This window comes from Chrysoperla carnea, chromosome 3 (assembly GCF_905475395.1).
Source record: "Chrysoperla carnea chromosome 3, inChrCarn1.1, whole genome shotgun sequence".
Lineage (NCBI taxonomy): Eukaryota > Metazoa > Arthropoda > Insecta > Neuroptera > Chrysopidae > Chrysoperla > Chrysoperla carnea.
Window position 1 is genome coordinate 12,372,330 of NC_058339.1, and position 15,811 is coordinate 12,388,140.

The window sequence follows — 15,811 nt, forward strand, 5'->3', positions numbered from 1 at the left end:
CGGTAGTCTTTGTTTTTAAAATTGAAATTGCCCAATGAATACGACATTCATTGTATGAAGTTCGCCGGGTAAGCTAGTTTAGTTTTTCGTAGTTCATTAATAAATATGATAAAGAATTTAATCAGAAAATCGTTGACCCTGACCTCTAAAGGTTTTATCTACCACAACTTTTTAAAATATGCACACTACTATAAAATAACGAAAGATGATTTGTCACGATATGTGATATTATTTTTCAAAAGACAGATTTTCAATCATGAATATTTTATGTATAGTACACAATTCTGTTAGCTAGTAATGTTTTTGCACTCATTTAAATCCAATCCAAGTAAATTGATTGAAATACATACAGACACAAAGTTGCTGATCGAATCTTTAAAAGGGTATTTTATCATTTAAATGGTCCATTAAGGTGCTATAGTATATACCGGGTTAATCTATATAACTGGTACATGGAGGCGGAGTTTACATACATAAGGGCTTACCCTTATACAAAAATTTTTAAATAGTAGGATATTTTTGAATCATTCAAAATTGTAATTGACCATTTAGATAAATTTTAACCTTTATTGATTCGTTTTAACATGAAATATTTATTGCTTTATTGCTTTATTGCTTTACAATGAGACAGATAATATATTTGAAAATAGATATTTTTTATTATTTACAAAAATCTCCTACTATTGGATATTTGTATATCCAATGAAAATATTAAATTAAATTAAGGCGGTCAACTTAAAATACTCAATGTACTCTATATGTTGGCTGACCCTGTATATATACTATACCTACCTAAAACGTTTATAGAAAATGATCACCATATTGTATTCATATACTTACTGAATGCGAATTTGTTAAATATTGACGCTGAAATTATCAGTTAAAGGACCCCGAACACAATAAAATGATTTTTGGTTTCGATTAAAAATTTTACTTCCCAGAGGAAGTTAATGTAATGGGGCCGATTTTTTCAATGTGACGTCTTTGTGTCTGTGTAAGTATGTGCGTATGTTCGTATGTTCGTTTGGATTCTTACGCCTCAATTATGTCGCGAACCAGTTATGACATTAACACGTGACTGGGCTTATTCGACGTGTAATCGCGTATTTGAGAACTGAAAGAGTTTTAAACAGAATTAGTTGTGCCGTTTTTTAATGGTAATAAAAAAATTGGAAAAAACTGAATAAATAGAAACTGAAAAGTGGATAAAACACATCATTTATCTATGGAGATAATGATCGTTCCAGCATCAGCTGCAGTACATGTTCGAAGAATAATCTATGAAGGCTAACAAGACCTTTTTTTCAATGTTTTTTTTCTTCTCTGGGAAGTTAGTCGTGTGGACTACAGGGGTTTCACTTACACGACTTCAGTATCACATCGACTATGTACTACCAATATATTAAACTATGGATAAAGGTAGTTTTGATCATGCTGGTCAAAAGTTCAATTCGACTCAACCCTCAAAAACCCTTCTCTTCCGAACTACGGTCCTTCAAAGGTTTTGTCTACATGAGATATTGATTTTTGGTCTTGGTAAAAATTTTTTGAAAACCATGGATTCAGGTAGTTTTTTTGTTTGTATGGTTACTATCTTATAGCCAGCCAATATCTGTCTAGAAACCAGAAAATTATGTCTCGATAATCGGAATACATTTCGCTCTCTACTGTACTCAAATCAGCAAACGGAAAACTCTTGGACTAAATTATGTTCTGGCATCAGATTGAACCTAGTTTTCCGGGTTCCTACTTACAAAAAAGCTATCGGGCTTTGCGATTGTAGAATATTACAGGCGTAACTGATGTTTTCAGTAAGAGTTTACTCTGACTAGGAAGAGTCAACTCTTACACATTCAAGAATCTATAAAAAATGTTTAAATAAGCCTGTCTTCTCAGTTTTGAAACCTTTATTCTATTAAATAATATTATACAAATGGACTATTAACACAAACTATACCTCGATTATAACCACATTTAAAGTACTTGAACGTTAACAAATTTATTTTGTAAATCATTTTCATTATCATTCTCAATAACTAAATTAATTCTAGAATTAGTTTGTGGTCGTGAAAATCGATATTGATAAACTTTATCTCTATTAATATTAGATGTATTCTCTCCTTTACGTATAACTTTATACATTAATGCACCAAATATAATTGAAACAAATAATATTAAAAATAATGATAATAAACTTAAACCGTACGTTGTATGGATTTCAATCTGTTTAAAATTACTTTCGGAGCTAGTTGTTGAATTTTCTTCGCCTGCAGAAGTGGTTGATGACGGTAAAACAGTTGTAGTTTCATTATAATCCGATATATTCATTATATCACCTGCCATATCTTCACAAGTTGCACGTAAATTACGTACATATGAACGTTGTTTAATTTGATTTGTTAATATATAATTTTCATTATCACATACAGGTGATTCTAAATATAAATCATCATATTTAATATACATTTCATTAAATCGCGTTAACATTTCAAATAATCGCTTACAAGGTATTGTATTATTTCGTAAATAAATTTTTTGTAAATTATAATTATACGTACATATAGCTAATTCAAAATTTGCATTAAATATTTCATTATAACTAATATCTAATACTTTTAAATTATGTGAATTATATAAATAATTATATTTAAATTCATAAATTTGATTATTTGATATATTTAATAATTCTAAATTATATAAATCCATAAATAATTCATCTAAAATTGTATTTGATAAATTTGTATAAGATAAATCTAAATGTTTTAAATGTATTAAACCTTTAAAAAAATTACTTGGTAAATTTTTTAATAAATATTTTGGTAAATATAATTCTTCTAAATTATATAAATTATTAAATGTTTCATTTTCCATATATTCAATAAAATTATTTTCAAATAAATTTAATACTTTTAAATATTTAATATCTTGAAATATACCTTTTGTTAAATTTTTTATATGATTATATGATAAATCTAAATCAATTAATTTTTGCATTGGATGAAATATTTTTGGTGCAATATATTCAATTGTTAAATTACTTAAATTTAATACTTCAATTTCATTTAAACCCATAAAAGCACCTTCATTTAAGTGCGTTATTTGATTTTCACTTAAATCAATAATACGTAAATTTGAGATAAAGCCAAAAGCTTGCTTTTCAATCATTCTTATATTCGAATTTCTTAAAGTAAGATATTCAATATATACACTTGATTGTAAGAAATCTTGTTTTAACACTGTTAAATTATTATTCGACAAGATTAAATACATTAATTGATTCAAACCATTAAATGTAAAACTAGGTATAATTTGTATATTATTATGATCTAAATCTAAGAATTGTAATGAATCACGCATTCCTGTAAATTGATTTGCTTGTAATTCACGTAAATTATTATCTCGAATTGTTAAATTTGTTAAAGAATGTAATTCTAAAAATGTTTTTGTATGTATTTTTTCTAAATTACAATTACGTATTTCTATTGTTCGTAATTTTGTTAAATTTAAATTTGTAAACATAGCTTCGGGAAGTGATGGTATATAACAATTTATTAGATTTATATGTTTTATTTCAGTTGTATTTTTTATGCTCGTTTTAATATAGTCGGTAAATGTTTCTAATGTTGTATTTTCTTGGCATGTTATATTAGTATTTTTTTCTAAAATACATGTTGATGTTTTTGGAAGTTTTGCACCATTTGTAACGTGGTTTACCATCAAAATGAATGCCCATATTATACAAGTGAATGTGAATGATCGTAGTGATTTCATTTTGCGTTGATGATAATCTAAAAAATTAAAATTGACATTGTTTACAATTGAATTCTGTAAATTAATTAGTTAGAAAAATGCGTAAATGCAGTTGTCAATTATTAATATAAAGGCAATTGAATAAGTTTTTAAATTTACCGTGAAGGAGTCTTAACAACATGAAATAGAATGTTTTTGTACATTCGTTCATGAGTCTGCTCAGGCATGCGCTTCAATTGCCCTTGATCCTGCTAAGTAATTAAATTTGAGGCTGCTAAGTAATTACGCTGTACATAGGTTTTGATCACATATTACGTTGTATCTCGACGTGAAAATTATTTAGTGGGATTACGAGATCATTCTGGCAATTATTAGCATTCGTTGTTCTTGTCTCCGATATTTTTAGTTGATTACATGTGCGAGATACGATTAAATTTAATTAAGTATGCTTAACTAAACTAACAAAGAATTCATTTTTATTTATTTTTAATTTGTCTGTAGGTACTTGATAAAGGCATTCTTCAGATAATTGTGTAATTCAAGTATTTTTATTATAGAACAAATGCTAAAAATGAGAAGAAACGCTCAGTAAATTATGGACGCATCCAGTATAAAATTGTAAGCACAGATGTATAGAATTAGAACTTTGGTTTCATTTATGGTCATACTTTCAAATTCGGTAATTTTATTTAAAAAAAAAATTATTTTTGAATTTTCATTTTGCTCCGGAGATTTTATTAAACGTCTGGAGAACGGAAAAAGTTTTGATAAACGGAGTCTCCGGTCCAAAACTGGACAGATGGAAACCCGAAAAGTTGTATGGGAACAGGGAAGTTGTTAAAGATTCAAAAGAATATTCTGGATGACGAAGAATTTGTCATGACTGTGACTATAAGGTACTAAGAAGAAGTACTTCATGTACCGAGTATGTAGACATTTAAGATTGAGGTCAACTGTCTAGTTCTATTTAGGTTAATATCCTTTGAATATTAAAATTGACATTGACATTGGCTTCAATTTTCAACGATAGTCTATTTAACTAAAATAATTTTTGTAATAAAACTTTGATTAAAAAATTAAATAATCATAAATATTTGTAAATGTAAATATTGTTTTCACAAGAAATTTTATGTCTTTTAATAAAAATTTTTAACTTACCTTAAATAAATATCGGAAAATTTACAAACACATAACTTTAATTAACCATTTAAACTTTTCTCGAAGCAAAATTTTTTCTTATAAAATTCGTTTAAAAAAAATGGCTATAGCAAAATATTTCAATTAATGCAAATTGATTAATAATTAAAATGTTATTAATCAAAAAATAATATTATTTACTGAACAATTTTTATTTTACACATCCTAACAAAAGCATAATAATCTTCATTCATACTTTGATAAAGTGATACCTATAATAGGAAAGTCTTATCATATCATAATTTATTCCTATCTACAGTAAAATTATTTTAAGTTGGGCTTTTTTACATCGATTAAAATATTAATTGATTAATTTTACAATTTTTGGACGATATATCTGACGAGGTGTAACCATTTATCAAGAAGTACATGTTTTCTTTAAGGTAAAGTTTGGGTGGATTATTTATGCTTATTCTAGCACTTTTACCTTGGTGGAATCTGTTCTCTTTTTCAATATAGAATTTCTACTTGAAGCTGATATACTCACAGAAATGTTTATGTAAAATTGTGATTCTAACATCCTAAAGAAAAATCATGAAACCAAAAACAATTTACAATTAACTAATGTTCAAAAGAAAAATTTATTTACTAAATGCTTCTAACTTATTTTTGAATCCTTGAATTACCCTTGAAAGAAATTATCAGAATATAATCATCAGTCTAGTAATTTGAAAAGTTTTATTCACTTCATAAAATTTCTCGAGTAATTTAGTTACTTATTATCTAAGGGCCGATTTTATGCTGGAATGTATATTACCTTGGTATTGTTAATTTTACCTAGGTTCTAAAATTATTGCCTATTTCTTTTTATGATGATTTAAGTGTATATAAGGGGAAATTGAAGGCCATTTAGCGTTATGGACTACCTATCATGTGCTCTGCTTCCAAGCTACCAGGTGTAAATATTTACCCTATCTTGTGGATTCGTGGTATTTTTTCTTGATTCATTTTATTTGATAAAAAAGTAAAGTTATAAAATAATAATTAGCCAAAACCCGTCCGCTTCGTTGAATAATTCTTAACTTTATGAATAAGCCTCAGTAGACAATACCCCCTTTTGTATTCGGGATCTCTATAAGGACTCCTTGACCCCCTTTCGTTAGGTATCAAATACCCTATCATACGGTTTCGGTTTTCGGTATCAAAGTTGACATCACACTAGATTTAAGAGGGATGGGAGCTCACAACGTAACAATATTTTATAGTAATATAGTTTACTAACTCCCACTGGTTCCTCCACAATAGAAGAATTAAGAGGAGGGAATTAAGGATGATTTTAACGTAGATTTGGTCTTCGTCTGGCGTTTGGCTTTCTGCCATTGAACACCACAAGAGGTCGGGATTAAAAAATTCACAATATACTTCAAAATAATTATATAACAAATATGAAAATCCCAGATTAAAATTATATAATTCAGGACAGTTTATATATAACTAGCTTGATACAAAGTAAAGGCCACCGCATTACAGCCTGCATAAACAAACAAACAAACAAACATCCTTACTTTCACATTTATGATATATAAGGAAGGTATAATATATAGAACGTATTGAATCTGGGTTTTTCCTAATTCCATTTTTTTTTAAATTTTGTGGATAAGTGTACAAAATATACAAGACGCTATTTTATTGATAAATATTACAGTAAGTATATCACCATTTTTAATTAGGATATCTTCTTATCAGGACTACCTGACGATTAGTTTGTTTACGATAAAATTAAAAATTCTTATAATAAATACAACTTTCTTGACATTGCTAGGTAATAATTGTCGTGCATGTATAAATATATTGGATACGATTCAAAATACAAGTCGTTTCGCTAATTGGCATCAATTTAAATTTATAAAATGTTAATTGATAAAAATTGATGACATCATATCACATCAATTGTCATGACGGTTTGTATTTAGAAATGTATCCTCAATACGTTCCCACTAAAATTAATAATTTTTAATACTAGCAGAAATCCGTAGGAAATTTGCCATACTCACTAAGAGCTTTACGTACTAGTACAGTGGCCACGTTGAGTTCGTTACGTGTACCTGAATGTAACCAAGTGGTTTGTTCGAATTTTGGCTCGGTGATTACGAATTTTGTCGGTGAATTGTCCAAATAGTAGCATAAATTGCTCCTAGGAAAATTGTACCTTTTTACATTTTTAAATCATCTCGAGTTATAGTCCAAAACTCCAAAAAACCTTTGCTCATCAAGTAAAAAAATTTAATTTTCATATTTGTTTATAGAAAATTATTTTAAACAATTTATGATATTACTCCTGAAAAATCCGTTCTCAAAATTCTTAATCAGTGAGTCAAAATACTAAAGAAACATTTGAGTGTGTCCTCTTAAACACTTTTTATGCAGTCGGGTTTTTTGATTTTTTAAATTTATTTATTTACATTTTTTTAGACAAAACTTAAAAGCATAGAGTACAATGAAACCCTTCTAGAAGCGAATTCCATTTCAATTTTGTTGTTTTTTTTTATTTATTTAGATAAAAATCATTTAATGTGTAGAAAATTTTGCCGAGCTTTAATGAAATCGTCGTAATATCCAATTTGAGCTAATGCTTTTAATTAATAGAAAATAGTTTTAGTTTTTTTTTTTTCTTTTAAATTATCATACCTAACACTTTGAGAGAAAATACAATAATGAAAATTATTAAAATAGTTGTCAACACCAGATGTGCTCCATAGAACATATCAAATAATACAATATATTATTGGTTTTTCATTAATTTTCACACTTCAATTAAAAATATTGCTTGCAAAAAAAGTTTTATGTTTAGTACGTGTATAACATATATAGAGATTTACTATAATTAAATTGATGTATAAAAAATAATAATAATAGTATATTGGTAAATACGTATATGTCAAAATACCAGCAGTGTTGCTTCCTATTTTTTTTGTGTTCTTTTGTTGATTAATAAATTAATTAATTATGTTGTGTAATTTTGTGGAAAATAAACAAAAATACACGATATAGGTACGTAATAATAAAACAAAAATTCACTATGAAAAATAATTAATCATTACAAGTAAAAACAATAATACGATTTTTTGGATCGGCAGCTAACAATACTTTCGATTGTCTTATTAACAAATAGTACTTGGATGCCTGAGCTTTCCTTAGTATTTTTTGAGTTAAAAAGACATAAATTTTTTTTAAACATGTCTTCATGCAAATTTAAATTTGAATGTCCCGGTAACGTACTTTATTTCGTTAACTACGATATACACCAATAGATGTCAGGAAGAGTCATTTTTTGCAGTTTATATTTCAGTTTTTCCTGAAAATACAAATGAAACGACGTTTTTTAAAAATGAAACCTAGCTAGATCGATTTTTCGACCCAAAAACCCCCTAATCTTCAATTTGATTAAAGTCGTTGGAGCCATTTCCGAGATTGTTGATCGCATCGAATTCGATCTAAGTTTTCAAATTCAATGAAAACCTCAATCTGATTCATAACTGACAAACATCAGATGAACGCTTTAAATTATAAGGTTGTTTTTTATAAATAAGTAACAAATTTTTTGTTTGAAACTTTTTTTTGTAAACCGAATAGTTTAGACAGTAATTGATAGCAAAAATTTAGCTTTTTGTGCGTTTGTTTGTTCAATTTGAACAAAAATGAATTTTATAGAAAAGCAAACCAATTTAATTGGATTTATTGGAAAATTTTTGAAACGAGTTCTTACTCCGACTCGCATTTGACCGGGCCTGCATTTCCTGCTTTAATTTGTACATTCTTTTTATTACTGAACGTATTTTCTTTGAGAAAAAAGCTAAAGAAAAAAAAAAAAAGAAAAAAAAAATACATTTAATAGTGCACATAGTGTGATTGTGTAAATATAAGTGAAGTATAATAAATTATAGCTTTATATATAAAATTGGTAAGCTGATAAGCATAAAATAAGCTGACCTGAATTCTTTATAAACATTTGGAAAAGATTATAATCATCATCAAAATACAAAGAGTATATAAATACAGCCTCCGTATATTACATTCCCTATTACTGTATCGATATTTTAACTTTCTTTTGAGGTTATTTATACAGAGTGTACTATATATAACGTCTAAAAGTTTGTAAAAGAAATCAGACATAAATTTGAAGAAAAAAAAAAAACGAAAAAATTGTCGATTTTATTCTATTGAGGGGGTTTGACTAGTAGGCCACTGAAATGGGGAAAAAACATATAAAATGGAAAAATAGAAAAAAAAACCCGGGTGTTTTTGATGACTCTGAATTCGAATCTGCTTTATCTAGACTTTATATTCTTCTTTAGTCAATCAAGTCTTATAATTTATGGTACCATAAAAAGTAATATTTTTCGGAAGCGGGGTAGCAAGTTTATAAAAACTATTTTTTTGGAAAACAATGATTTCAGGAAAAACTACTCTTTACCCTTAGCCTTTATTCCAATTAATATTTACCCTTCTAACTTCACTTTATTTATTCATATTATTTACCCCCTTATAACTTCCTTAACGGTTTTTGCAGGAATTATTATAGTTCGATGTTCTTTTAAATAAGTAAAATAGAGAGATTATATATTGGCGTAAGGAAAATAAAGTATGCCTCTTCTAAGTATATCAAACAATCACAAATTTGAAAAAAAAGAGAATAATAGAAATAATAGTGTCTAAGATTTTTAAAAGCATCGAATTCAAATGTGAAAAATTGTTATGGGTCAATCCAATAAAGTGAACTATAAACTCGATTTCTATTTGACTCTGTACATAGGTTATGTGTGCTATTTTCTATTACTTTTCTCGATACATTTTATGTTGTGCACCTAATGTACAATACCACAGAAAACCAACAGTATAGAAAATGTGATAAAATGTTAATTTATTGCTGAAATTCTGTTGTTTTATCATTGAAATAAATTTGTAATCTCAGCTTTGTTGTACCCACTTACAAGGTGTTTGTTATATGATGAGTAGGTATTGTAATTTATATTCATCAATATTAGATATGGATAATATTATTGGTAAATCTGTACTGCCCATTTCGATGATAGTAACAGCGAATTAGAGTATAAACGGGAGGTTTTTCAACTGCGAATAATATCTGAAAATTAGAATATATAAATTCAGGTTGTAATCTTGTAATCTCAGCTTTGTTGTACTTACAAGGTGTTTGATATATGATGAGTAGGTAATGTAATTTATATTCATCAATATTGGATATGGATAATAATATTGGCAAATCTTTACTGCTCAAGTTCAAAATTTGTCGATGATAGTAAGAGCGAATTAGAGTATATTTGGAAATTAGAATATATAAATTCAGGCCCGTGTGTACGAATTATCCAAGGCAGGGATTCAAACTTTTGTATGATATTTAAATTAAAATTTACCAGCGAAACGGGTGGTTCACAGCTAGTCTTGTATGAATTTGTTTATTTACATAGAAACATTGACATATTTGATGGAAAGAATGGACCATTTTTCAAAAAATAGTATAAAATGATACAAAAAATAAAAATGTAATCATTATGAATTGTGTATGATAAAAAACTGATTTTTTATTAAAAAAAAGTTCCTCAAATGGTTGAATAATTTATACATTTCTAAAATATGAACAGCAAAATTCGGTAAGAAATGACTATCAATAAGAAGACAAATATTTATTGGTTTTTGTATTATTGTGTTATTGTTTGTAAGTATACTGATGCCGTATTATTTATTAGCCCAGTAAGTATAAACAATTTGTCGAAAATTCTTTCGGAGTTCACAATTTTTTGACACATCTTTGTCCATATTTTAACCGACGAACTAAAACAAAGAGGTGTTATAAGTTTTTCTGTCTATGTGTCTGTCTGTCTGTGGCATCGTATTTCCTAAGAGGATGAAGCGATTTTAATTTTTTTGGTTTCATTTGAAAGGTAATAGGTTAACAGAGACAGTTCTTAGCTATGTTTCAAGTGCGAGTTTCGTACCCGAAAAAAACTAAAAATTGGCGACGATGTACAAATGCTTTAAAAAAAACTTAATTTAATGGAGAGTGTTCCTATGTATGTTTCAAGTACCAGTTTAGGGTACCGTACCCGAAAAAATTTGTCGTTGTTTTTATAAATTTTGTAAATTTCGCTTGTAAGAAGGTAATAGGTAAGCGGCAAATCCCTTGAAAAATTAAAATGACTGATCAATCACTGAAAATGTGAATGCGTCTAGCATATGTTTGTACTTTTCGTAAACCTTGGACCAAAATTCGCCAGTTTTTTAATTTAAGGAAAATATTTCGAGATTTAAATCGTTTCATATGTTTTTTTATCACCTAAATAACGAATGTTAACTTAAAAAGAGAAAATCTAACAAAATTTGTGAAAAATGGTGAACATTTTTAAAAAAACATGAAAATTTTGGAAAAAACGTGATTGCTTGGTCGTGTGATAGATCGTTTCTGAGTAATATTTTTCGGTCACTAATGAATTTGATAAGTAAAACAACAAAAGTTATTTTTATCTCGGAAAATCTGTGGAAAATACATGTTTGCTCAAATTACGATACATTTCCTGCGTTCCTATGTTTTCTATGATTTCAAAATAATTAATTTAACTTCTGGTATTTCTTTATTATACCATGTATATATGAAATATACATAGTTATATTAAGTTTAGTCCCAAGTTTGTAACGCTTAAAAATAATGATGCTAGGAAAAAAAATTTGTCATAGGTGTTCACTAAATCACCTAATTAGTCTATTTCCGGTTACACGATAACTCAAAAACGAAAAAAGATATCGAGCTGAAATTTTTACAGCGTACTCAGGACGTAAAAAGTGAGGTCAAGTTCGTAAATGAGCATCATAGGTCAAATGGGTCTTGAGTCCGTAGGACTCATCTTGTAAACCGTTAGAGATAGAACAAAAGTTTAAATGTAAAAATTTTCCTTATCAAAAATTAAACAACTTTTGTTTGAAACATTTTTTCGTAAACATCACTGTTTACCCGTGGGGGCGCCAATTAGGCGGAAATTTTATAATACTTGAATATCAGTTATGTATGTGTCACATGTTTGTATGTGTCATGTGATAAAGAAATCATCACTGACTATGCATGGTATTTCAACAATTAACTCAGTCAATTGTTTGTTTTCACTTGTTTCAAATAGTTTTTCATTAATTTAACTGTTTTTTTTCGTGTACTGATAAACTAAAATTTCTAGTTTATACACCTGAAAATCTTTAGTTTATATATATTCAACCTGGTTTTTCTCATACACAGTCTACTGATACATAATCTATTTTATACATAAATATTGTAAGTTTTTATAGAAGCAATCAATATAAATAAATAATAAATTTATTTTAGCTGCATTGGCTTTTACAATAATGGGTTTTCAATTTGTTTGGTTCAGCCGATATTTAGATAACTTAGTAGAAGAACGTGAAATATCAAAATCAAAAGCAGCGTGGATAAGTAGCATGTTCCATATTGGAGTAATTTCTAGTGCAACAAGCATGTCATACTTTACAAATCGTCAAGGACGCCAACAAGCAATGGTTTTAACGTGTGTACCACATATAATGGCAACGATTTTGTTTACTTATGCTCATGAACTAATTTTTTTATATTTGTCACGATTTTTATGTGGATTGGCATTTGGTGTTACACAAACAGTTGTACCCGTTTACGTTAGCGAAATAGCACATACGAAAAATCGCGGAGCATGTGCAACTTGCTTAATGGTTATGTTAGCTCTTGGATCGTTAATCGCAAATTTATCGATTAAAGTTCTGAATATACATCGATTTAGTTTAATAATATTCTTAATGTCGTGTATTCATGGTTGTGGTATATTTTTTGTGGAAGAATCACCACATTTTTATGTAAAGAATGGAGAAGATCAGTTGGCACAGGAATCACTAGAACGATTACGTGGTTTTGAAAATGTTACATTAGAATTAATACAACTCAAAGGTATTATATTTAATGTTTTTAAGAATTTGAACCTAACTAAACTAAAACACCTTGTTATAATGGAGTCGTATTTGTGTACGGGTGGGATTGCCTTTTTGCCTATTATAGTTTTTACGTATGCAGACGAAATATGAAATGAATTTGTCATTGAAAACTTATGTTTTTTTTAATGTGGGCTATCATAGGGACCCGGGCCCCTCAGTAATCAGTAGGATTTTTTGAGTTAATGATAGCTAAATAAATAAATATTTCAATTAATCAAAAAATTTTGTTTGTTTAGATAGATGGGAATTAGTTTCATTAAATCCGAAAAGTGGTGTGAATCGAAAAACATTTAGTATTTTGCTACTTATTCTATGCGTATCGCAAGTAGCCTATGCCCCAATGAACGTTTATCGTAAACATATAAGTCATATGTCACATTACAGTGTTCTGTCATTGACGTCAGTGTTCGTAATTTTTACATCAGTATCAGCTTACTTTGTGGATAAATGTAGTAGTCGATTTGTATTTTTGACATCAATGAGCGGTTCTACGGTGTGTTTGTGCTTAGAAGGTACATATCATTACTTAGAAGAAAAATATAGCGATTTTGAAACAAAACACGAAAGCTTACATGTTTTGGTTGAGTTCGTTTACTTAATTATATACGCTTTTGGTGTTGTAAGTTCTCCCTATGTTTTTGTGAGTGAACAGTTTGATATTAATACCCGTGATACGGCTGGACTTATGATAGCACTTACGAGTGCCATATTTGGATTTATTTTTATACATTTGGAGGCAATTCTGCAGACTCACGAAGCTCATGATAATCAGGTTTGGGCGTGTGTTGTTATATTGATTGTTTGTTGCGTTATTGGATACTTTGTAACACCAGATGGAACATCACGAAAAAGTTTTGAAGAAATTAAAATGGAAGGTAAAATGGATAATTCAGTTCAGAGTGCGGCAAAAGTAGACGTAAGTATAAAATTTTAAAAAGCAAATGTCATTTGAAAGAGATTGATTGATCGTTTGAATTGAACCAGAAATTGCTGTGTAAGACCCTCCACACTTATCCGCAGAATCACTGCTCACACGATAACAATTTACTATGCTTGTGTTTTAGGCAATGTTCGAAGCGTACAGTATCGTTTGAAAGAATATCGAAATGATTTTGTGTTCAAATTTTACACCTTATCATATAACGATGGTTAGAAGACGTAAGAGGTATGGAAGCCCTGGCAAGGAAATACATGTGGTGTGGAAGCCAAAAATGGAATGAAAATAGCGGAAGAGGCACAAATTATTATTATTAATACTTTATGCGCTGGCATCAAAGAAATGTGCATTTGCCATTTTTCAGCTTATAATTACTGATATTGAAACTTGAATAATCCTTAAGTTATCGGCGGGTATTGATTTAAAAGCAAGTTGATTAAACATATAAAAAACTAGTTAAAATTCTTCCTGGACTGTAATAAACTAACTTGCCAATGCTTTGTCCGCGGGCCTAACCAAAAAATTGATGCCTAGACATACCACGATTTTGAACGTTGACTTAGATTGGATGTGACAGGACTCTTGGGACACTTAATTTCACTTTAACAGTTTATTGCTAATATTCCGGCATTAATTTATCGAAGAACATTAAGGGAGTGCATACAAATTACGTTTACTATCCGCCTCTAAAAAAAGGAACAAACAAATAAAATAATTTCAACCGTTATGGGGAACTTGCATACTTTATCCTCTTTGATTAAACTTTTAGTTACGCTAAAACTCCAGCAAAAGTTTGTATATGTTTATATTAAAATTGTTTTTAGAAAGAAGAGAAAAAATATTTTGTATTAGAATTATAAAACACTTTATAGGTCATGTCTAGTATCATACAAGAATACATGATTTGCACAATTTCAAACTTAAAAATTTTCTATTAAAACCTTGTTTCTCTAAAATACGTATTGTAAAAAATAATGTAAACAATTTGTTAAAACAAAAAATATTTCATGATCAAAAACAACTGAAAAAATTAGTTTTTATCATACACAGATCATTATATTTTTATTTTGTCCAATAAAATTTTTTGGCAGTAAAAATTTGTTGTTGTTTTTTTATTAGGTATACATGCCGACGATGAATTTTTAATTTTATGCCAGGCAATTTTTCCAATTCATTTTCTTCCTTCTAATTTAGAACACAGCCATTAGTTTACAGTTATGGGAAATCAAGATACGAAAAATACTGTATTTCTAACGTCAAATAATCCATGTACAGAAAATCCGCTCGCCAGTTGTAATTTAGAGACTTAATCCGAAGATCCTGGCATTACATTTCAAGTCTACACTTTGTTTACTTAATTTATGATCGCATTGTGTATGACCAGCAGCGTTTCACTAATGATTTATTAGCTAATAATAATAGTGATAATGATAATAACAATGTATAATAATGTACAAAGTAACTACAGTCAAACTTGTTTAAAAAATATCAAATAGATATTTCGAATTATTTAATCGAAAACCAAGGCAGATATCGAATAAGTTTATTCTTATTTTTCGTCTACATTAATGAAGTTATATAATAAAATTCATAATCAAAGTTGAAAATAAGGTAAAAATAATTTCAACCCTAAATCCAGCTTACTCGTGGTTTTTTTGTCATTGTCATGTCATTGCTAATATGTTTAGTTTATTTTCTATTAAAAAGTATTTTTTTCATTCGTTCTAAGTGAAAATTTTCACAAACTTTCAAAATATGTCGTTTTTCGAGATTTTTCCATAACAGCAATGCATTTTATATTGATCTTCAATGATATTTTTCTTAAAAATTTGCAGGGATACCTAAGCTAATTATTATATTAACAAAAACAATCTGTACCTGTAATAAAAATTCTATGTCTATTTCATTAAATATATTTTTAGGAACGTATTTTCTCTTATTTTAAAA

General features: G+C 28.2%; 2 protein-coding genes across 2 annotated transcripts; one reads left to right on the forward strand and one right to left on the reverse strand.

Annotated features, from left to right (window-relative positions):
* Nucleotides 1-3,042: 3,042 nt before the first annotated feature.
* LOC123294500 (leucine-rich repeat-containing protein 70-like) lies at nucleotides 3,043-5,046 on the reverse strand (the record flags this gene model as incomplete). The annotated part of the gene is made up of 2 exons (XM_044875549.1): nucleotides 4,909-5,046; nucleotides 3,043-3,788 (listed from the first exon to the last, which is right to left on the reverse strand). A coding segment is annotated over exon 2 (729 nt), but the record flags the coding sequence as incomplete, so codon positions are not given.
* Nucleotides 5,047-10,548: 5,502 nt separating this feature from the next.
* On the forward strand, nucleotides 10,549-14,643 carry LOC123294498 (sugar transporter ERD6-like 6). Its single transcript, XM_044875547.1, has 4 exons — nucleotides 10,549-10,621; nucleotides 12,275-12,883; nucleotides 13,164-13,843; nucleotides 13,992-14,643. The coding sequence occupies exons 1-4, from the start codon at nucleotides 10,564-10,566 to the stop codon at nucleotides 14,019-14,021; spliced, it is 1,377 nt and encodes a 458-aa protein (XP_044731482.1). The 5' UTR covers nucleotides 10,549-10,563; the 3' UTR covers nucleotides 14,022-14,643.
* The last annotated feature ends 1,168 nt before the right edge of the window (nucleotides 14,644-15,811 follow it).